Genomic DNA, 22,903 nt, shown 5'->3' with positions numbered 1-22,903 from the left:
TTTTTCATTTCCTGTATTAGGGAACTAAGTTCCAAGGGTCCTATGCCATAACAATGAAAATATGAATTGGTTGAACACAAATTAATTTCCGGCCTGGCTTATATTGGTATATTGAATTTAATTCAACATTCATCTTTTGAGCGTCTATTCTGAGCTGAGCATTGGGCCACACTGAGAGAAACAGAAACAATGTAGGCGTGATTTCCGTCCTGGGAACTCATTCTAGTGAGACAGAGAAACAGGTTCCTAGCAATGACAGAGTGCTCTACATGAAAAGTTCAGTGCACATGGAGGACCACTGACTTTACCAGGAGCACCTCTGAAGCTCCTTGGAGATGACATTTGTGTTTGAGCTTGAAGGACAACTCAATACCAATCCTTGAAACTATAGCCCCCATTTGTGCTTTCAGAAATGCCAAAACCAGCAAGGAAATGACTTTAATTTTACCACATCAAAGTCAATTGAAGTAGGAAAAAAACTATTATTTAGTGCTCGTTTCCGTTTTTAAAGTTAACATGTAGAATGGAAAAATAAGCTCATTTCCCCTCAGTAAGTTGGGATAATAATTTCTTTCCTGATCAACTGTAGAGAGTTTTAATGAGGAACTGTATGATAATGTGCCTAAAATAGTTCCTAGAGTAACAAGACACTTAATAAATGGTAGGGTTTTTAATGTTAGTTGCACTGGGTTAGAAAAACCAATGATTGCTTACTTTGCTAACTTTTAAAACCACTGTTAATTGCAAGAAACATACAAATATATTAAGATAAATCATAAACTTAATGTCTTTCCAGGAGTTCAGCATTTTTTACCTTATGCTGCTTATCAAAAAGATCTTTGTAGTTTAAGAATTTTCTGGGTTTCTAAAGTTTAGAATCCTTTTTTTCCTTTTAAAGTTCAGTTAATTAGACTGGATAAGCTGCATGACTCCAATTACAGTAGCACAGGACAAGAGAAATTTGAGATGGTGGCTTTTGCAATTGAGGTACTGAAAATGTTAAGATTCACAAAATGAGACATTCCTAAGGTCGTTATCTTTTAAGATATTTAGCTATTTAATTTTGAGTTTGGGTTGGGCTGAAAAATAAGCTCACTGACTTGTCATAAACCAAATGCCTAGTTAACCTGCTTTGGAAATTGGCAGATCCCATAAGAAATTATTGTTTGGAGAATTCCTAAAGTGATTACAAGAAAATAATTGGAGATTATTTACTCCTGGCAATGTTATAAAAACACTGAGCTTTGGTACAAGAATTCATAATTTTCTTTTAAATCTTAAGTTAATGATATTTCTTCAATCTTTCAAAGTTGTTTTGGAGTCTTATTGCAAGGACTGCTGAGGAACCATCAAAATCCTTTTGAATGGTACTTCAGTGCTGCAGACTTCTGGCACTGGTTTCTATTTGGCATGTGGACAATCAAGAGCATGGTATTTTCAAACAGTTTTCATACTTGATATTGTTTGGGGGATAGAATTTTATCTGTTTAGTGGGACTTAAATTTTATCTGTTATGATTATTAAATCCTAAAAGGTCTGGAATTCTTTGTGTAGAAGTGAATATTTACTTACAAGGATTCTGGTAAGAATATTATAATTAAAACAGAAATGTTTTCTAGTATGGTGGTCTCTTGACTCAAAAGAGAAGTGGTCAAATTACCGAAAGACTTTGATGAAGACAGTGTACCCAGGCATACTTAACTGGAATCCCATGTTGGTGTTTTTTTTTTTTTTTTTACATTATTGTCTCTACTAAGACAGGCATACTGACATCTTTTTGGAATGTTTGTTAGGCGCTCATCATTTTTATGAGTCAGTAGCTCCAAGGCAGGGTTCTCAATATTTCCTATGTGATTCTGGTTCTGTCTTTTCATGTCTCAGGACTGATGATGATGAAACCTACTGTCGAGCAGCCACAGAGTATGCCAGAGCCTGTTCTCACGCTGGCTACCCTATTCAAGACTGGAGAGATGACTTTCCAGCTTGCAGTATGTTCTTTATTTTTCAAACCCTGTGCATTTCCTGTTACTTTTGGTCTTGACCTAGAAATCAAAACTTATCGAAACTAATTAAATGAAAAGATTTTTTAATTGAAGAAATTGTATTTGTAAATTTGCATATTTTTTTAAACACTGATTTTTTTGGAAGAGAGGTATACACAATTAAAGCTCTCCTGTCTGCCCATTTCAGCTGATAAATGCGATGATAGCTTTGTGCATCGGGATTGCATTAGTTGTTGCCCACCTACCTGCACGTTTGAGAAGCAGTGTCTTGGCAGCAATCTTCACTGTCTTGATGGATGTTACTGCCCTGATGGTAAGTGCCTCGTGAGGACACCATGTTTTTACCCATTGGAAACTAGAACTCAGCAATCTAAGGATCACATCTTGGTGTTTTTTTTTTTTTTTTTGTCTTCTCCAAGGCCATCAGGTCTATTGCAATTTTCTACCCTTGCAGGATTTGAGAGGAATGGTTGCTTTTCTTGAATAAAGGACTCATTACTTTATATTCCCCAGGAAACTTCGAATTTATAGTTCTAGAGTTCCCATGGCAAATATTTTATTCTCTTAATGTTTAATGATATTTAATAATTTATGTATTTTCATTTTTTAAAAGATGAAAGTTTGAGAAAAAGTCTTCAGATTTTCCCATTATAAGATTTAAGTCTTAGTGTAATTTTAATATTTGAAATAAAAAGTAACTTAGAAGAGATAGAGATGAGGTTTAAAAAATTTAAATATAATTTTTTGGTACTGATAGACATTAAGGAAGAATACTGAGGAATGCACAAACCCTGGTAGTTTTACAAATTAAAAAAAATAGACTCCAAAGGTGCTAAGTGATTTCCTCCATGTCATATGCTTAATATAATGAGAATTACATGGAAATGGGACTGTTGACTTCAGTTCATTTTTCTGTTGGTGTCAGTATGTTGAACAGTGCCAGTCCTGAGTTGTTTGTTACCTCCATGACAAGATAAGGATGTTGCAGCATAATATAAACCCATACACAGAAATAGAAATGAATGCTTTCTCCTATAATGTTTTGCTAAGAAAATGGCCAGCTCAATGAAATGTTGTACATAGTAACATGGTTGATTAAGTTCTGGTTCAACCTCCTTGTTAATAAACAGTACAAAAAGCAGGTGGGCTGTTGAGTAGAACGACCTGGCTCTATTATCTCTATTACAACCATGGAAATCTCTCTCACCTTAGAATGAACAGATACTAATCCAAGAATATGTTTTCTCCCTCCTTCTCTTTTTTCTTCCCTCAAATACAAGAAACACTATTTGGTTATCTTATTCTTTTTGATGAACCTGGAGTTTTTGTTGGGATAAAAATGTTGAAACCATTGAAATAGACCCTTATGAAATGAAACAATTGCTAGAGCAATGTCACTGAGTAATTAAGACAAGATGGGATATAGTTTGCTGGTGAGGAGACTAACTTTAGATAGGAGCAAAGATAAATATCTAGAAGTGGGTGGGAAGACAGGGTTTATGTGTTCAGATTCTGGAGGAAAGGTGATGATGATGGGAGTCCATGGAAGAACCTTCCCCACCCCACCATCTTTGTTTCAGTTTTCTCAGTAAAATTAAAAAAAAAAAGAAAAAAATTTTTTTAGAGTAAAAAGCTAGGTTATATGTTGTGGGTTTGAGAAAACACAAGAATGAACAAGAAAGAAAGAAACAAATAAACCCTTATAAGGTAGCTATTGCCTGAAAGCCAGGTTGCTGTTATTCTCCTTGAAACTAAAGGAATTTGAATTTCTAGCAGTTAGTATAAGCAGATATTTGACAAAAGCTAATTGAATTATAATATTTAAAGAATGCAATATTTATTATTTCTTTTGAGAATGTGATATATATTTTTCTTAAATAGGCCTTATAATGGACAACGGGACTTGCATCTCCTTGGAAAATTGCCCGTGTAGTTTTCATGGATTAGCTTATGCAGTTGGTTCAAAAATTCAACAAGAATGTACTGAATGGTATGTCATCAATGTACAGCCAATTATTTTTGGGTATCTGGCTTATTAACAACTTTATCACAACAACTGTTTAAAAAGCTTATTACTTATTTTCTTCTAAAAATTCTGAGATGCAATTTGCATTTTATTTAAACTACATGGGGGTGTCTACATTTTCTTTTATGATGTAATTTTTATAATCTTCCTTAACAATTTCATAAAATACTATGCCCATATGACAGGTCTGTTGCATTTTCTTATTATTTATAATAATTAACTTGCATATACTTTTACTCTTAGAACATGATGCTTGCTGTTTCTGGACTTCTCTATTGGATGTTTTAAAAAGTGACTCCCTATATTGCCAATTTTGAGCTATGGTTAGAAAGATCTATATTTCCTTAATAAATTAGCTAAGATTATGGGGAAACATTAAATCCTTCTAGCACAGTCATAGAAAGAAACAAGTTTACCTGTCATTGGGCTCATTAGTGTACATAAGAGAAATGCAGTCAGATACCTAACTGTTCTCTTAGATGCTGGTGTCTTCAGAAATTCTGCCTTTATCCTCTAAAACTGTTTTCTTTGTGAATATGGAAAGTAGTGTTTATCTTATAGATGATGTCTTTTCTCTGTCACAATGGCAATAAAAATAAATACACAATAGATAATAATTTAGATGCTAACCAGCTCAAAGTTATTAGTCAATTAAACTTTTGTAGAGATGTTTTTTAAGTCCAGTTATTCTGAATCTTTATACATATTTTGGTATATTAACTAATACATTGGTACAAATATTAATACAGTTTCTATATACCAGTGGACTAATGTTATATAATTTTATTTAGTGTATGTGTTGGTGGAGTTTGGAACTGCACTGAGCATGACTGTCCAGGTAATCTTTTAAAGTGTTTTTGAAGAAAATTTTTTAATTTTTTCTACACTGGGGAGGAAGATAGCAATATTTTTAAAACATCTCTTTATATATATCTTGGATATAACAAGAGATGAAATGACCTACAAATTCAGGTACTCAGAGAATAAATTGAAAATTGAATAAGTGATAACTTTGAGCAGACAGATTTGGTAAAAATTCATTAAAATAGTACATATTATAAAACTTATAAAGTATGTAGAAAAATTATCATTTGTCAAACCAATAAATTTTAAACACTTTAGGTGTTCTTTTTAATGCATCATTGATTATTTTCCCTAAGTTGACCTCCTTTTTTTTTAAGAATTAACATAATTTCTTCGTCATTCACCTCCTTCTCTCCTCTCCTTCTCCCCCCACCCTTTCCTCCTCCTCCTTCATTTTTTTTTTGGTAGTTCAATGCTCTGTTGTGGGTGATTCTCATTTTACAACTTTTGATGGTCGACATTATTCTTTTATTGGCATGTGCCAGTACATCCTTGTGAAAGGAACTGGAAAAGATAAATTCACAATTACTTTGCAGAAGGCCCCTTGTGAACAGGTAAGAACATCTCAAAACGACTAGAAGAATATTCATTTTTCAACTTAAACTTCATATCTAAATTAAGAATAGTAACATGAATGAATATGGTTATTGTCTTCACAACTAAGAAGACAATGATTATTGAGATGTACAAAAGAAAGGAAGAAATGCTATTAATCATGACATATCTTTGTTTATGATGAATTCTGATTTCAGAGATACTACAATGTGAAAACAAATATATCTTGGACTAGATAAATACTGTATATTTAATTGCAATTTTTTTATTTAAAAATTTAATTGCTTTTTCTTTTTTTAAGTGGTATTTGTACTTTGAAAATTGCATGCATGATTGCACAATGGGCCTAGATTTTTGATTACTCCAAAACCATGTTACAGAGATAATTTTTTAAAATATTTTTTTCAGTTGTCAATGGATATTTATTTATTTAATTTATAAGTGGTGCTGATAATTGAATCCAGTGTCTCACACATGCTAGGCTAGGGCTCTACCACTGAGCCAAAACCCCAGCCCCAGATATGATTTTTTGATAGGATTGAATAGGTTTCTTATTATTCTAAACAGATATAGTGGTTTTCTTAATATATTGAGATATACCTGTTTGATATTTTCTTGAAACTACAAACATCAAATACTTTGTAAATGAAGAAGCCAAGATCTTTTATTCATCTCTCAAATAGGTGGTCAAAAATTTGCTAAAACCTTTAGAATTTTCAATTTTATTCCAATGTAAAATAGTTATTTCCAACAAATATTATGAACTACTTTTTTAATTTTTTTCCATTTTGATTCTTTTCTTTGCAATTTACCAGTGTCTGAATTAGCTTTCTAAATGGAATCTTAAATCTTTTGGTTATGTTCTTTATTGAAATTTATATGTCAAATATACCATTTATATGAGTTTTAAAAAGTATTTTAGCTATATACTATGGAAAACAATAGGTACTTTATTGAAAACATTTTTATTTAATATTTTATGTAAAATATATGTATGTTTATTACATATTTAATGTACCATAGATATGTTTTATTGGGAGTGGGACTATATGGCATGGATTATGTAGCAGTCATGTTATTATATTACTTATGCTCAAGATTTCTGTATACCAGAATATATTTACAGGCATTCTCTCCTTTCTTTCTTTTCTCTCCCTCCCCTTTTCCCATCTACCATGTCTCTTTCAATGTCGGTGTCTCCCTCTCTTTCCTCTCTTTGATAATTTGATTTTTATGCAGAATCTTGGCTTGGTCTGCCTGCAGTCTATAACTCTAATTCTGGAGGATGATTTTAACAAACAAGTGACCCTTAGTAGGGGAGGACAGATCCTCACCAGTCCTAACCAAGGCTTTAATCTGAAAGGTAGGAAACAGTGCTAATGCTGCACCTTCTATACATTAGAAACAGCAACAAATATAACCTACATGGTGTCTTTTCCCAGGGGCTGGCTACCTTGTATTTTTTGGGTACCTTTGTGACACCAGGTCCTCAGTTAGAAAGAACAAAGACTACCATGTTTATGGGATTTAATGTTTAATAACTTAGTTTGGAAGGGACGAGATAGAGGCAAATGGATGTTTCCAGCAACATGTGATACACTCAAAGATTTGTAGGCAAACTTTGTAGGTTTAAATAAGGTATAGCCCATGCAGCCCTGGGATAGGAGAAACATGGAGTAAAGGTCTGGAAAGTTATCTGAAGGAGGTAACATCTCACTTAGCATTGAACACATGGGGTAAAGATGGGGAAAATGGTCCATGAAAAACTGGGTGGTGTAGACTTGGGTGAGTTGGGTAGGGGTAACTTTAACTGGTTTGACACTGCTATAGCATGGAGAGGGTAAAGTGGAAAATGTCCAGAGATGAGATTAGGAAAGTAGGTGGGGATGACACTGGAGAAACCTTGTCTATTGGGCCTCATACATGGTGGTTTCATGGAACAAGCCCTGTTTATGACTGGACTACAGCATAGTTGTTAATAATTTTCTTTTAATATCAGAGTGAAACTCTCAGAAATGTTCCAAGTTGTATTACAAATTATATACTGATGCTACACAGGTATCATGGTAAGGAACTTGAACTTCAAATGGAGTCAAATATGAAATTATCATTATTTGACAATTTTATGTACAAAGATGGTAATCTCATATGGGTTCAAGCAAAGAAACAATGAGTTTTAAGTAGCTTTTGTGATTTCTTTGATAGATTACAAAGACAACTGTGTGGAAGTGACTTTGCAGATCACTAGACAAGAGACACTGACAATGTTAGGATGTTGTAAAGTGGGGCATGCAAGAAATAGGAGGAACTGATATAAGGTGGTGACAGTAGAGATGGAAAGAAGGCATAGTGACTGAAATTAGTTGTGGATTAGACTGAGGTTAGTTGGAAATGGCACTGAGGGGAAGAGAGTGATCAAAGAATGAGTCTCAGGATTCTGCCTTATTTGATCAGATGGATGGCCAAACTTGTAATAAGGATACAGGGGCAATGAAGAACAACTCGTCAGGTGGCAAAAGCCACTGATTTACTGACAATCTAGAAAAGTAGGAGAAAGAAAGGGAAATGGAAGAAAAGAAAGCAGCATAAGGTAGCAAATTTTGGCCCCAGGGCTCAGGAAGGAACTTCAAACCTGCTGCCCCCACTTCCCAGTCCATTAGAAGAAGAATCATGCTTTAACATTTCTGAACACTGCCTATATGTCTTAAAACTGATTTATATATGTTCTTTTCATTCCCTAGGAATTGTTGAGATTCAAACTCTGTCATCATTATTTATTCTTCTAAAAACCACATTTGGCTTAAAGATCTTGTTTGCTATAGATGGGGAAAGAATTTATATTCAACTCACTAGTGCATGGAAGAGAAGAACATTAGGTCTGTGTGGCACATTTAATGGAAATATAAGGGATGATTTTCTGTAAGTATGATTTATGAATAGTCAACTGAATTTAATGACTGGCAATTCAGAGGATATAAATTCATTAAAAATGTTTACTTAACTAAAAGGAGCTTAGCAGTCACTGTTTAAAGAACTTAACATAGATCATCATATTTAAATTGTATACCAATCCCCTGGTTAGTGTCTTTGTTTCATATATAAGGAAAGGAACCAAGATCTCAAAGTGGCATATAAATCTTCAAGGTCATTTAGCTCATATACTAGAGCTAGGATTTGAATATTGACAGTGTTGACTCAGCCTTTGGTCTAACTACTACCTGTTGTTCTCTACTTCCTATCAATACTTAATAGTATGTTATTTTTTAAAACGTGCAGCCTTTTAAAACATCTTAATGCAATTTTGTATTAGTGGCAGTAAGTTATACTTTAAATTATGAATATTATTTGGTAGTAATGATAGCTTTAAAGCACATGTTGTATCTAAATTTATTTGTATTTTATGGAAGTTTGTGTTGCATTGGAAGAAAAGCAATAAAATACACCTGTATCCCTCCCTTAAAATTAACACTTATCACATACCCGTGAAAACAAGCAGTGCATAATTTAGTGTAGATGTTTTGAGCAACTGTTATTTTGCTAAAAGCACAGTGAGAGCAATTTAAGCAGGATGACATGGTTTACCTCCTCAAGGTACTGGTATTGCAGGTTGGGAGGGGATCAAAACCTTTAAGAAATATTTGGAATCTGAAAATGTAAAAAAGTATGTAGTTGTTAGGGACTGAGGAAGGGAGAGGCTGGATGGGAGATGTTAGTCCAAGGAAACAGTTTCAGTTAGAGAGGATGTATAGAGATTTATTATACAGCATAATGTCTGGAGTTAATATATTATATACTTGAAAATTGCTGAGAGAGTAGATGTTCTGTGTTCTCACACAAAGATTGTAAGATCATGGTGAGGTGGCAGATAAGTTCATTGGCTTCATTTAACCATTTCACAGTGGGCACATGTATATACTACCAAAACATTACTTTGCACACCATAAATATATACAATTTTTATTTGCCAACCAGACCTTAATAAAAAAAATTTAAAGAAGAACTGTTCAGTGCTAGGCAAGGTATTTACCAATAAATACATAAAAATACTGAGGTAATTTTAAAAAATTAAATGTTGAGCTTTGTGTTTGTAGTTAAAAGCATAGCAGGAATTAAAAGAAGGTCATTGGGGCAGAGAAGTCAAGGGAAATTTCCCAGGGGAATTGTTCTCCACATAGCAGGCTTTTTTTTTTTTTTTAAAAAATACTTTTACACATACTCGTTTTTTCTGTTTGGGTTTGTTTCCCCCTCCTAATCTTCCTCATGAGCTTTTGCTTATTGTTAAACCCAATTAAGACATTATTTGCTTCTAAAAGCTAGTTTATATTCCATCCGATAAAATTAATTCTAATTTTATTGTCTGTGAAAATCCTTTTTTTATTTGTTTGGTTTCCACCAAACTGCAAGACCTGTGAGACTAAGGATTATATCCTTGGTTCTTATATTCATAGGAATATATGTTTTTTAATTGTTGGTGGATCTTTATTTTATTCATTTATTTATATGTGGTGCTGAGAATCAAACCCAGTGCCTCACACATGCTAGGCAAGTGCTCTACCACTGAGCCACATCCCAGCCCTTATATTCATAGGAATCTTGTATATATTGGACAGACAAATTGAACTGAGCAGAACTTTTGATGAGGCATTGAGAAGAAAATTTGGAATGGGTTGGGAGAAGTATCATTTAAAATTTTTTTTGAAATTAAAAAGAATTTCTTTTATCTTATCTCCTGTATGATTAATTTGTTTGTAGATAATTTTTTGTTTTATTTACTTGTGGGTCAGAATATTAATATCTTTATCCTACTTGAAAAACAGATACTACATCAAGAGGCTTGGTTAAGATGTTCAGAAAAGATATTAAGCCTGCTTTCTTTGCCTTGTTTGTCAGAATGGGTTAGCTGTCAGTGTTTAACAGATGGCAGATCTGTCTGCCACTTTCTAAGGCACCAGTCTCCTCCATGCATAAACATTCAGGCGCGATAAGAGTACAGGATAATATTTCAGAGTCAGAGATAACTTTTGAACACTGTTTAGCTTTCCAACTAAAGTAGTTAAAAATCTTTGCTTCACAAAGGTTAATGTGAATCTGCAAACATAGTTTAATGGAAATTATTAATTGAAAATTTATTTTACGTGCCTTGTTATAGTAAATCAAGTATGTTGAGCTGAAAGGCTATTTTTTTAAATGAAATATAATAAGCAAATAAGTCTATATTTTGGCTCCTAATTCTTTTTTTTTTTTGGTATTTATTGTTATAAGTAAAACTAAATGAAATAGAGCAGGGCTCTGGATCAGTTCCTCCTGGGAACCCTGACTATGTGCATCATCCCAAACTGTTTTATTGTCCCTGGGAGGGAAGAAAAGGGGAGGGGAGTGGAGGGAAAAAAAAAAAAAAAACCAAGAAGAAAGAGCTAGTGTAGGTCATGCAATTGAACCAATGAGATTTTGAATCAGATGTTTGTTCTAATTCTTCGCAATTTCAGAGTGGTTTGACTTTGAGGAATAATAGAAAAGGAAGGAGAGGGTGGGATGGGCATTGGATGAGCATTGTGGAATGACTTGTGAAGCCCCTCTGTTTCTTTCCTGTCTCAGTCATTCTGGTGAGGAAACTTCATTGAGGGTGGTTGAGCTAAAGGCTTACCAAAGTACTTACCAAAGGACAATGTTAATAATTTAGGAAGAGCCTATCTTTCTAATTGTTGTGGCAATTAATGCAGTCAGGACTTGTGGTGTGGTCAAATGCTTCCAAAAGGAGACTGAGTTTACCTTAATTCCATATAAGTGGTTTTGACAGTGTCTGGCACAGTGTCCAGTAGGGACTGTCACTTAATAAATGTTTGTTGTTGAATCAAATAAATCTTGATGGCTGCTGGAGATGGAATTGTGTATTGGCTCCTAAACACTGATGTGGTTTCTAAATCTGATTTCAGAATGCTAGATGGTTTTCTTAAATTTGGGTTTGTTGAGGAAGCTGAAGAAGTGAGCAAACTTGGACAAAAGGTGTCTTTCATACTGTTTTCTTGGAATATTCTTTTGGTTTGCTTACTTCATGATGGAACTTCAGTATGTCAGGATTCATAATGGAAATTGATATGTTCAACCAAAAATATAGCTTATTTATTTTTTGAGACGTTTATCTTTAGCCTGAAAATAATCATCTGAACTACCCACACCTTTGTCTCCACATGCACTTAAACAACACACATTAAAACTTTGGTTTTGTGAGTAATGTTTGATTGACTCAATGAAAACTAGATTTGAATCTTGGTTTTGCCATTAATTAGCTTAATGAAATTTAATATTTTTCTGAATTTTTGCTTTGCTTTCTCTGTAGAAGCAGGGATAGATTGAGGTGAAGATTAAATAGAATCCTGTAGGCCAACAAGTTGGCACAATGTAAACTCTCAATAGCAGGAAGCTATTATCACTACATTCTTGAAAACTGGCAGAAAATTTGAAGCTCTAAGATTTTTTTGTACATTAAGAAAAATAATATTCTATTATACAAATATTTGAAGATTATGAACTAATAAAATGAATGAGTGAACTTTTTCTTTGCTTTGTAGTTCTCCCTCAGGCATGATAGAAGGAACCCCACAACTTCATGCAAATGCATGGAGGGTTTCCTCCACCTGTTTCGCACCTGTTCATGTGCCAATGGTAGACCCCTGTAACATTAATCAACAAAACAGTAAGTCTTCCTTTTTGCATGTAAACTTAGGAAGAATGTTCCATATGCTGCTCTAATTTTGTGAAACTGTATGGTGATTTTAAATTCCAATTTTCTTTATTATGCTAAGTCAGACCATTCCTTATATATTTTTGTTTAAAATTATAACTGCATGTAATTGAGGCTATAAAAAAGAACAGAAAATGACTTTTATTTTCTCTTTTGCACTCACAAAATTACTTATTTTAGGTGTTTAAAGAAATCCCTTCTTCCCAATTGTTGGTTAGCATTTTGGAGCTTTTGAAATATTCGAATGCTAAAGAAAAGTCTCTGGAAATACTTCAATAATGATGTGATAGTTCTGGGATGTTTGACTTCTGTTCTATAGTGTGATAACTTAGTGATTCTCCTGTTTATGACAATCCCATCATGAGATCTTATTGACGCCCATCACCATTCCTACTCATAACATATGTTGTATCTCCATAAGCAGGAAGCCAGTCACCCAAAGATGGTCTGGGACTGTTAGGCGGATATCAGTTTGCCCCAGAATTCCAATTTGCAATGATAATGCAACTGACATATGAAAAATTTGGGGGTGTATTTTTTTAAACTAAAGCTGCAACAAACCATGTTAAAAGTCTAGTTCATTTCTCAGTGAAAGGAGATTTCTTTTTGGTAAAATTACTTTATAAATAAAAATGTACATGCTAAAATAAATATTCTTATAATTTTAACCTTTTCCTTAAATTGTTTGGCTGATTCAACATTTTTACATAGTTAATTTTAAACTAATATTGGTTAGGCATTCACATACAATTTCTAGATTTTATAGTGGTTGTATGGGAAGATTCTGTTGATTGTCATGGTTTTTATTAATAACTTATTGTTTTGGTGAATTGAAAAAACCACAAGATAATATTGCTGTCAATACTTTTTCTAAAGAAGAAAATTGAGATAGCTTTTAAAGTTGAAGAAGATTGTTAACTTAATTGATTTTCCTATCTAAAGACGGCTAGATTAGAGGTTTTGGCCCCTGTGATTTACTTACTACTTTTGATCTCATGCCTATTTAATAACATTTTTCTCAATTCTATACCCTATATTTTACTAACCTACCTTTTCTTCAGATAGTCTTATTTGGTTTGTTTCTTCATTATTAGATTTCATCCTTGATATTTCAACAAGTTTATTTTTTAATAGCATATACAAGTTTAAATAGAGCTCAATTAGTAAAGTCAGTTTCCCTCTTGTTTCTTCTCCAGTTATATCTTTTACTATATGTCATTTTGCTATGTTTTCCATCACTCTTCCCCCATGCTCTATGTCTTCTATAATGTATATTTTAGATATTATCTTCCTTTATTTTTGCCATGAACTGTGATACTTTGAAAAATTTTTTTGAATGGGTAAATTCATGAAGATCCTCAAAGAAAGGAAAATAAATATACAAAAGTCAATAGCTACTCTGTATTCTGAAGTTTTTTTTTTCTCACAAAGATGTTCTTGAGTTACCCTTTACTTAATGTCAGTAGAAATATCTTTTGGTTGACATATCCTTAGGGCACACAATAATGGTCTCATTCATATATTATATTGCTCGTTCAGGATCCCTTTGTGTTAGGAATATGTATACCAACAATATACTGCTAAGTCTAAATGCCTTATTTTCAGATGTATGTGCATACCCAGAGGGGAAAAAATGTAAAAATGTAGGCAATTACCATGTCTCCTTACTAATAATTAGTATACTTAAATTTCTCAACCAAATAAGTTTAGTATAATTCCTTAGTATTGAAAAAATTCTGATGTCTAGCAGCTTATCTGCTCTCTCAAAGACAATGACAATGTAAAGATTGATTAGCTATACCTGAAGGAAACCATGGCAACCCAGGAGCACTACATTAAGGAACCACAGACCCAGTCTTTTTCAGCAAGATAGGATCTAGATTATTTTGCCAAACTTGTTTTGTTAATTCAATAAAGGATTATATCTGGCCAGTCATTCTCAAGGGAAAAAATCAATAGATTTCAAGATCTGATAATAAAGACCTGCCTCTAAATGAGATAATGGCAGTTATAGCTCCGTGACCCTTAACATTTAATCCAATGCCTAATTTCTATTCATTACTTTTATTCTTACATTCATAGATTCATTTATCAAGCATGATTAAGCTCTTAATGTCTGCCAGGCATTGCATACTATGCATTGTGCCAACATTGAGTTCAGTGATTATGTGGTATCTGCCACATTACCATTCACCTTAGAGACTCCAGTGGAGTGAAATGATTCTTCATCCTTCCTGGATAATTGTATTTTCTATAATATTATCCTTACATCCATAGTCTGGAACCACTTTCATTATGTGTGGTTGTCTGGAGATAAGCCTCTCAATATTCCCTAGTTCTTCATAGCAGGTTTCCTCAGATGGTCCTCAGGCAATGGGTGATTAAGGCTCCTGCTTCTATCAACCCTTTTGTTACTCCTATCATCCAAGTACAAAAATATTTTTTGTTGTTGATATATTTTTGGCTAAAAAAACTATTAAATATGTACTAAATGCTGTTATCAGTATTACCAAAATCATAAACAGACACACACAAAAAAGCCTGTAGAAGCTGGGTATGTTGACTCTCATTTAAAGTGATGTGCAACATGGAATGCTTCAGTAGGAAATCAAGGATGCTTGAATATGCTTGAATAGTTCTGAAACTTGGTAATTAGGGGTAAGATATGGGCTAGTAAATGAGATGCTAATGGGAATCTTTGCCTGTTAGTTGGGTATGCAGCGCACTGTGATGTCATCCACCAGGAGCTCTTTGCTTCTTGCCACATCTACGTGAGCCCTGGGCTGTACTATCAGCTATGCCGCCACGATGCATGCAAGTGTGGGAGCCCCTGCCTGTGCAATGCTCTTGCCCACTATGCCTACCTCTGTGGTCAGCGTGGAGTTCCCATCGACTTTAGAGCTCAGATTTCATTCTGTGGTGAGTTTGATGGCACCGATAAAGACTATCAAAAAACACATTAGAGATTTTTGTTTTTACAATTATTGTTCTTATTATTTTTTAAAGTCTCAATATTGTGTGTAAGTTATTTGAAATAGTGTACAAACATGAAAAACAGATGAAGTATTTTGTTCCCTAAAATTGGAGATATGTTGGATAAGACCAAGAACTTTTGATTGTTTATGCTGTAAGCAAAATCAGAGTGTAATTATGTTTGATATGTGCATCAGAAACAATTAGAACATTTTGAAAAAATTCTTAGGATGAAAATGTCATATTTAAATATTGAAAAGTATGGAAAGGCATCATGTGATACAGTGGCAAGTTGATCTGTAGTTAAAAAGGATGGGTTCCTTGTGTGTCTGGTAACTTTTTTATTCACGAATCTTTATCAGGTCCCCAATTAAATCTGTTGGACTCAGGTTTTGGGGGAACTCCTCTGTCTACCTCTCTACTCCCACAGTAGTTTCACAAAGCATTGTTATTCCAGGAGTATCATTGGCCAGTATTGGTGGTAATTGCTTAGCTTTAGCTTTCTGAGAAAAAAAAATAATATAAATATAAAAATAATATAAATTCATATACCAAATCTGCACAGAATGTGTCTGGCATTATGAGTTTGTACAGGTAACTTTATTTTATCACATCTGTCACAGACACTTCCTAGCTTCTTTCTGTACCATATTAGCAGATTTCATCAATTGCAGGCATTAGCCAGCCACACCCCTGGGGCCCCTGTGCTTTTGTGGATGAAATTCTTTGGAGAAAAGCCTGCTTCTTTGTTTACATGTGGTCTCTGGGGGTTTTGTGCTTCAAGCACAAAACGTTGAATAGTTGTGAGAGATACTACTGTCTACAAAACTGAAAATTCTTAATATTTGGCCCCTTGGAGAGGAAATTTTCTGACTCCTGCTTTGGTCCTTCCTTTCAGCTGAGAGTGCTGCTCTTTGAGCATCTGAGTTAAAGGTCTCCAAATTCCTCACTTAGTAAAGGACCAACTTTTTTTTTTTTTCCTTCTGTTTCTGAGATCCAGGATTACTAGGATCAGTCCTCCCCTCCAGCTCTCACAACTCTGGATTTTCATTCCCCCTTCATCTCTGGCATCTGGGATATCCACCCATTATATATTTAAAATAATTGCATTTATGTTTTATTTATTCAAAACTTTTTAGTGTTTATACAAGTGCATTTTTAGAATATCTCTGTTTGTCTACCATAATCTGTCTGTTTGGAGAAATTGGAAGGGTTTTGGGAAAAGTATAAACATGATTAAGAAGTGGAAAAAAGGGCTGGGGTCGTAGCTCAGTGGTAGAGCGCTTTCCTAGCATGTGTGAGGCCCTGGGTTCGATTCTCTGCACTGCATATAAATAAAGTCCATTGACAACTTTAAAAATATTTTTAAAAAGGAGAATAAAAAACAAAACAAAACTATGAATGGGCATCAATAAAGTCAAAATTTGTCTTCTTTGTAGAAGACTGAAAGTTTACCTAGGTTTAAAAAATGCTCTAACAATGATGGTGACAGTATAATAATACCGAGATTCAAATTGGAGAAAAAGAAAGTTTATTCAGATGTATGAAAACCTTACATATTAAAGATCAAGTGAAATATCTGTTCTTATCAGTTTAATATTTGATACATCCTCTATCTGTGGACAATATATTAAATGGATTTTTGGAGCAGGGAGGTGGAATAGGAGCTTACTCCATCCACTCCATACATCGACCTGGTATTGTAGTACCTCCAGGAATGGTGCAGTATCACACTTAAAATGACTTCAAAATAGAAATTTTATTCTTCTGTTATACTTTTACTAAGGCCAAGAATTGTTTATTTATTTACTGTTGTAGGATTCTGGAATGTTCTATGCTAATCCATGTAAAATAGCTTTTTTTTCATGATTTGTGTCCATCCTGAATCTTTAAGTAATTGTACCCTGTTTCTGTGCCCTGTGGACATCTTTCTCAAGTGACTTTCCTTTGTCTTTAGCTGTGGCATGCCAAAAGGGCATGTTGTATCATCACTGTTCCTCATTTTGCCGCCGTTCCTGCACCTCTCTCTCCTCTCTGGAACAGTGCAATGATGACTGCGCTGAAGGCTGTAACTGTCCTGAAGGCAAATTTTATGAAGATACTCTTAACTTTTGTGTGCCCATGTAAGTCATGGAAATGGGTTGATACCATCCGTTTTTAATGTTTTTATTCTTATAAGTCAAATGGGCTTGCTTGCTTATTTCTTTAATATTTCTTAATGCCTTTCTCCACTCCCTTTGTGTTTTTATATTCACAAATAGCTACAGAAGGAGCTAAGGAATCTGACAGTTAATCCTAAGTTTATTCCTACTTGCTTTTCACATATCCAAATCAATAACAGGGCTTATGTTTCACTGTCATGTAGCACATTTTAGTAGCAGGATTGTAATGTCTGTCAGCACTCAGAAGTTTCTCAGTTTCCACATGAGGTGAAGACTTTGGTCGTAACACACAGTGCTAAATGATTTATTAGTTGTGCTTCTCTGAAGTGCATTCAGTGACTTTTCTTGTAGCTAAACTAAGACAGTTTGTGATTTGTATTTTGAAAAACAAAATCTGAAGCCACATAAGACTATATTTAAACAATTTCTGCTATTTGTGAATAATGACAACTTGAGCATATGCCTAACAATGACCTATTAAGAACACAGGGTGTACTTTTAGTGACTTGACAGAATTCAGATCCCATTTTATTTACTTAACCTTGTTTTTCTGTGGTAGATATCACTGCCGGTGTCATTATAGGGGCAGCATTTATCAGCCTGGGGAGCTCATCCCAACACCCTCAGGCTTATGGTAAGTTTCAATGAATATATTAAATACATGCATAAATTACATTCAAATAATATGGAATGCCTGAGTCTTGTATTCATCACTGCATGACAGAGTTCTGAACTTGTCACACAGCAAAACAAAAGCCTTTTAATTAATTTTAGTTCTTTGACTAAAATTACAGGTGGGATTGGTACTCATATACTGTTTATTGGTACTCATATACTGGTTTATCTACCAGCTCATAAAAGGCAATTTCAAAAAAGATTTGAATGATGTCACATACAGGAGTAAGTGCACCTCTTCTCCAGGGACAGCAAACGTTGTACGATAACACTGTTATCCAGTTGTAACTGGCCTGTTACACTTCAATTGTAGTCTGCCTATTAAAAACACAAGCACGTCTGTGCAGCAGTCCACATTTATCTTTATCCAACTGCTAACCTCCCTCTTTCAGGTGCACCATAGATGCCTACGATAATAATAGAATGTGAGATAATGGTAATAACAACCATAGTCTCTAGCCATTACTGTGCACCTTTTGTAGTCCTGGTACCATTCTGTGTTTTACATTTATTATTAAACTCTTATCACTCTCACCCTTTGAGATAGGTGCTTTTGCTTTATGCCAATTTATATGTGAGGAAAATGAAGCATGAGTGGCTAAGCAACTTGATGGCAAAGCTAGGATTTAATCCCAGGCATACTGACCTTGCTGAGCTTGCTGTACTGCAGACAGCGCTGTAACTGACTTGGCATCTACAGCAGGATATCATTTATACTCAGCTTTCCTTATTGTTGTCTCCATCTCCTCCTCCTGCCCCCACTTAAGCTCTTGGATCTTTCTCTAGTAGATTGCACTACTATTCACATAGTTTCCCCAACTAAAATCTGAGAGTCATCTTTGACTCCTTTCTCCTACTCAACACATCTAGCCAACAAATCCCCAACAACTTTGGATTTTCCCTAATTTCATTCTTTATGTTTAATTGATATCCATTCCTTTCTTCTCATTCTATGTTAGTAATGTCTTTCAACCTCTCTTCTCTAGATCTTTCAAAATGATCTTCATGTTTTTTGGGGGGTGGGTGTTGCTATAACAAAATATCGCAGGCTGAGCACTTCAGAAGAAAAGAGGCCTATTTAATTCACAGTTTTGGAGGCCCAAGAGCCTAGCACCCATGAAGGCTTCTGGGGAGGGCCTTGTGAAAGATGGCCTCACAGGATGTTCTGTGTGTGTGTGTGTGTGTGTGTGTGTGTGTGTTTGTGTGGAGAGAGGTTCCATGGTGAGATTGGGAGCAAGCAAGCAAGCAAGGATGTTTTCTTATAATAGTGGTAAACAGTCTTGCTGATAAAAGCATCAATCCTTTCTTAGGATTGTGCCCGTATGATGGAGTCAATTAGGCCCTACCTTATAACACTACCATATCCTTTGGGGTTCAGGCCTCAACATGAGTTCTGGTGGAGACAACCACATTCAAGCCACATTATTCTTGCTTTTAGTCTTGCTTCACTTTCATTTTGCCAAGACATTGACTATCTTTTGAATTTAATATAGTTGAATTTAATATAATTGAATTTATTTATATAAATTAAATAAGAATAAAGTCCTCATTGCAAAAAATAAAAAAAAATTCAATTAGTATAGTGATATAATTTGCATTCTTTTTTAAAAACCTATGTCCCAGAAGAGGTATGGTAGGAAGACCTGGACGTATGGTCTGAGGCCTGTCTGTCTCAGTTTCTCTGCACCCATAGTGTCGATGTACTGTTAAACAATGCACAGGCATATTTTTCATGTGATGTGGTCCCTTAATACATCAGTCAGTTTCTTCATCTGGGGTCAAATATAGGACACAGGATCTGCTCAAAGTTGAAGGAAAAACCACTAACTGAGAACTCGTGTGTTGTTCCCTGTCATGCTGTCTTCTGAAGGGATTTTCAAGGTCCATTTGCCTGATACTGTTTCGCCTTATGCCCTGACTTTAGATTCTGGGTTGCAAGAATGATGTGATTCCACTCTGTTTTCAGTGCTGCTGTCAGAATGAATTTCCTAAAATTCCATCCAACCATATGGCTTAACTCAAGATAGCATCTCAGTAGGACCTGGCATCTGCCTCCTTTACCATCCTCACCTCATGGCACTTAGTCACAGAGAACACTGTTTTACCCTCGTAGTTTGTGTTTCCGTCTAGTGTTAGAGCTTTCCTACCTTGTCCATGTCGTAACTGCCATCCATTCTTCAAATTGTTCAGGCTTTACCACCTTTGACCATCCTGATGTCAGTTGCTAACAGATTTTAAAATATCTTGTTTTGTTTTTGCTATCTCTTAAACCTATTTCTGTATTGCAGATATCACACTGCATAGATTATTGTCTATTTTCCTCTCCTAGCAAGATATAAGCCCTTGGGTCAAGACAATTAATCTGGGTCTTTATCCCTATGCCTCTCACAATGGTCCATACATAAAGCTGTTGGATAAAAATAGGTTATACTGAAATAGCTGTAAAGTTGGACCTAGGGTAATAACTTATTTGTAAAAAATGTTGTGGGAAAAAATGTAACGTTTGTATATGTATTCAATTCTTTCACATTAAATTATTGTTGCAACAGGAAAAAAAAAAGAGAGAGAGAGATATTTGGATTCAGAAGTTAACTATTTCTTTACTTCTAGCCAGTGTTCAAATGGGACTGTGCAATGTGATGAATCAGCAACGCCCTCCACTGGTGAGTTCCAAATCAGTGTTTTCCTCAAGGAGAATGCAATCTGGTGCTGACCCTGGTCTTCTGGTAGAAATCCTCTGTCTACCACAGCCCTTCTTGCCCATGTGCCCCGATGCAGCCTTGCAATGTTTCCCAACATGATGCTCCAGTGATCCCCAACTTTTTCACATTGATAATTAGCATATTTCTAGGACAGTTTGGGGTGAGCGTATATTGTTGCCTAGGGCAGAGCTGGTCAGCTCAGGGATGCTGCCTAAATGCTGCCTGCCTGGGACCTTCAGGTGCCCCAAAGGCTTTAGGGATAGTGTCTAGACACTTGTTGTGACCCATTACTGAATCAGAAATTGAGACACTCTACTCTAGACCAGCACTACTCAGATGTTAATGTGTATGAAACAATGGAATCTTATTAAAATGCAGATTGTGATTCAGTAGGTCAGGGACAATACCTGAGATTTTGCATTTCTATTAATGGCCAAGGCAATGTCAATGCTACACATTCCTGGACTACATTATGAGTAGCAAGGATCTGGGTCTGGTAGCAATCTATTAAAAATGGCATATAAAAGGACATCTGTTGTCATGTCTCCTTAGACGTCATTTTACACTTGAATAGCTTTCTTGAAGATCTTATGTTTTAGGGGATCCTATATATTTGTTTTCATCATACAAAGAAAGAGCCCCCAATTCTTAGCAACTATGGAGAAATTCCACACAAATAATAATGCTTGTTTTCATTTATATTGGACAGGAAGAGGTAGGCTGATAAAATTAATAGTGAGCTGTTGCTTTATTAATTTTTGAATGGCCAATTATATATTATTGTAAATTAGTTTTGAATTATATGCACTAGATTTATTTTCTGAGTATTCAGGTCAATATAGGGCTTCTTTACAGAAGAGATGGATCACACTTATATTCAGTAGGGCATTTCTGCTTTGCCCCATTTGCTTCAGAGTGATGTATAGTTAAAAGGGGAACCCCTGGTAGCCAGCTTTCTCATCCTTAAGAATCCTTAAGATTTATCTTTTGGGTCCCACATAAGGGGTCTTATTGATCCATGAGAACCCAAAAGCTCTCTGGAGAACAGGAAGTGCTGATTTGGCTTTTATTACACTCACTTCTGTATATTTACAACATAGGGATGAAAGTAATAACTCATCGTGAAGAAAGATCTAGAAATATTCTGTGTTTGTTGTGGCTTTGTAAAAGTTTAAATATATATTGTTTTCTCAGCCCTTAAAAATTTTAAATACACATTTGAATTAATCAAAATAGCCTGTTTCGTGACCTCAGAAAATTATAAATGAATTAGTTACTGCCTTATGGAAGGCAGCTATGGATTTTAAACTCATATTTTGAGTTTTGGAAGCTTTCGTGACTAAAGAGAAGCTGCCTAGGGAATATTTGTAAGCCCATCAACTAAAAATCACAGAATGGTGGGCTATGGTTGTGGCTCAGTGGTAGAGTGCTTGTCTAGCATGTGTGAAGCACTGTGTTTGATTCTCAGCACTGCATATAAATATTAAATAAAGGTCTAGCAAGAACTAAAAAAATAAAATTAAATTTAAAAAATCATAGAATTAATAAGAGCATCAAAACTGGTGCAATACTCTAGGGTGACTTTTGTTTCAATGACAAATCTATAGGATTATTTGTCTATGGAGCAAATTTAAAGTTAAGGGCATTTCATCTGTGATTTATTTCTGTAGTTCATGCCTGCCCAGAAGGAAAGGAATATTTTGACTGCAGATTTCCTCATCCTGAATTACCAGCTGGTGGTGTAAATTGTGAGACTACATGTGCAAACTTGGCCATGAACTTCACTTGTGCCCCATCTTCACCCTGTATAAGTGGCTGTGTTTGTGCTCCAGGGTAAGACATTTTTTTTCTTGATAACACAGACCATTCAGGATTTGACAGAAAGCATAAGAGCTCTTAAAAATATTATTTACAGAAATAGCAAACATTATTGTTTCGATCAGTGGTTAACTTTGAGTTGGTAGCAAGAAGACTGTTGTAATTATTTTGCTAGGTTCATGTAACAATGTACATTATTATTATTATTATTAATTATTATTATTATTAGGTACCGGGGATTGAATTCAAGGGCACTTGACCACTGAGCCACATCCCAAGCCCTATTTTGTATTGTATTAGAGATAGAATCTCACTGAGTTGCTTAGTGCCTTGCTAAATTGCTGAGGCTGGCTTTGAACTCTCAATCCTCCTGCTTCTACCTC

General features: G+C 34.8%; 1 protein-coding gene and 1 non-coding gene across 3 annotated transcripts in view; both read left to right on the top strand.

Moving 5' to 3' along the window:
* Otogl (otogelin like) overlaps positions 1-22,903 on the top strand; it is a 123,711-nt gene that overhangs the window by 26,849 nt on the left and 73,959 nt on the right. For both annotated transcript variants that reach the window (XM_046465091.2, XM_046465090.2), the window contains exons 11-23: positions 1,882-1,988; positions 2,191-2,316; positions 3,885-3,993; positions 4,821-4,867; positions 5,302-5,447; positions 6,688-6,811; positions 8,190-8,367; positions 12,018-12,142; positions 14,900-15,109; positions 17,121-17,286; positions 17,885-17,959; positions 20,611-20,663; positions 22,373-22,535. In XM_046465091.2, the coding sequence (XP_046321047.1) occupies positions 1,882-1,988; positions 2,191-2,316; positions 3,885-3,993; positions 4,821-4,867; positions 5,302-5,447; positions 6,688-6,811; positions 8,190-8,367; positions 12,018-12,142; positions 14,900-15,109; positions 17,121-17,286; positions 17,885-17,959; positions 20,611-20,663; positions 22,373-22,535 (1,629 nt within the window). The remainder of the gene's footprint in view (positions 1-1,881; positions 1,989-2,190; positions 2,317-3,884; positions 3,994-4,820; positions 4,868-5,301; positions 5,448-6,687; positions 6,812-8,189; positions 8,368-12,017; positions 12,143-14,899; positions 15,110-17,120; positions 17,287-17,884; positions 17,960-20,610; positions 20,664-22,372; positions 22,536-22,903) is intronic.
* LOC124107189 (U2 spliceosomal RNA) lies at positions 16,711-16,894 on the top strand. Its single transcript, XR_006856314.1, has one exon. It is a non-coding gene; the product is annotated as a U2 spliceosomal RNA (small nuclear RNA).

Source organism: Marmota monax, unplaced genomic scaffold (assembly GCF_021218885.2).
Source record: "Marmota monax isolate L192 unplaced genomic scaffold, Marmota_monax_Labrador192_F-V1.1 WCK01_AAM20220418_F8-fsc00146, whole genome shotgun sequence".
In the NCBI taxonomy this organism is placed as follows: Eukaryota; Metazoa; Chordata; class Mammalia; order Rodentia; family Sciuridae; genus Marmota; species Marmota monax.
This window is presented reverse-complemented; position numbering and strand designations above follow the sequence as displayed.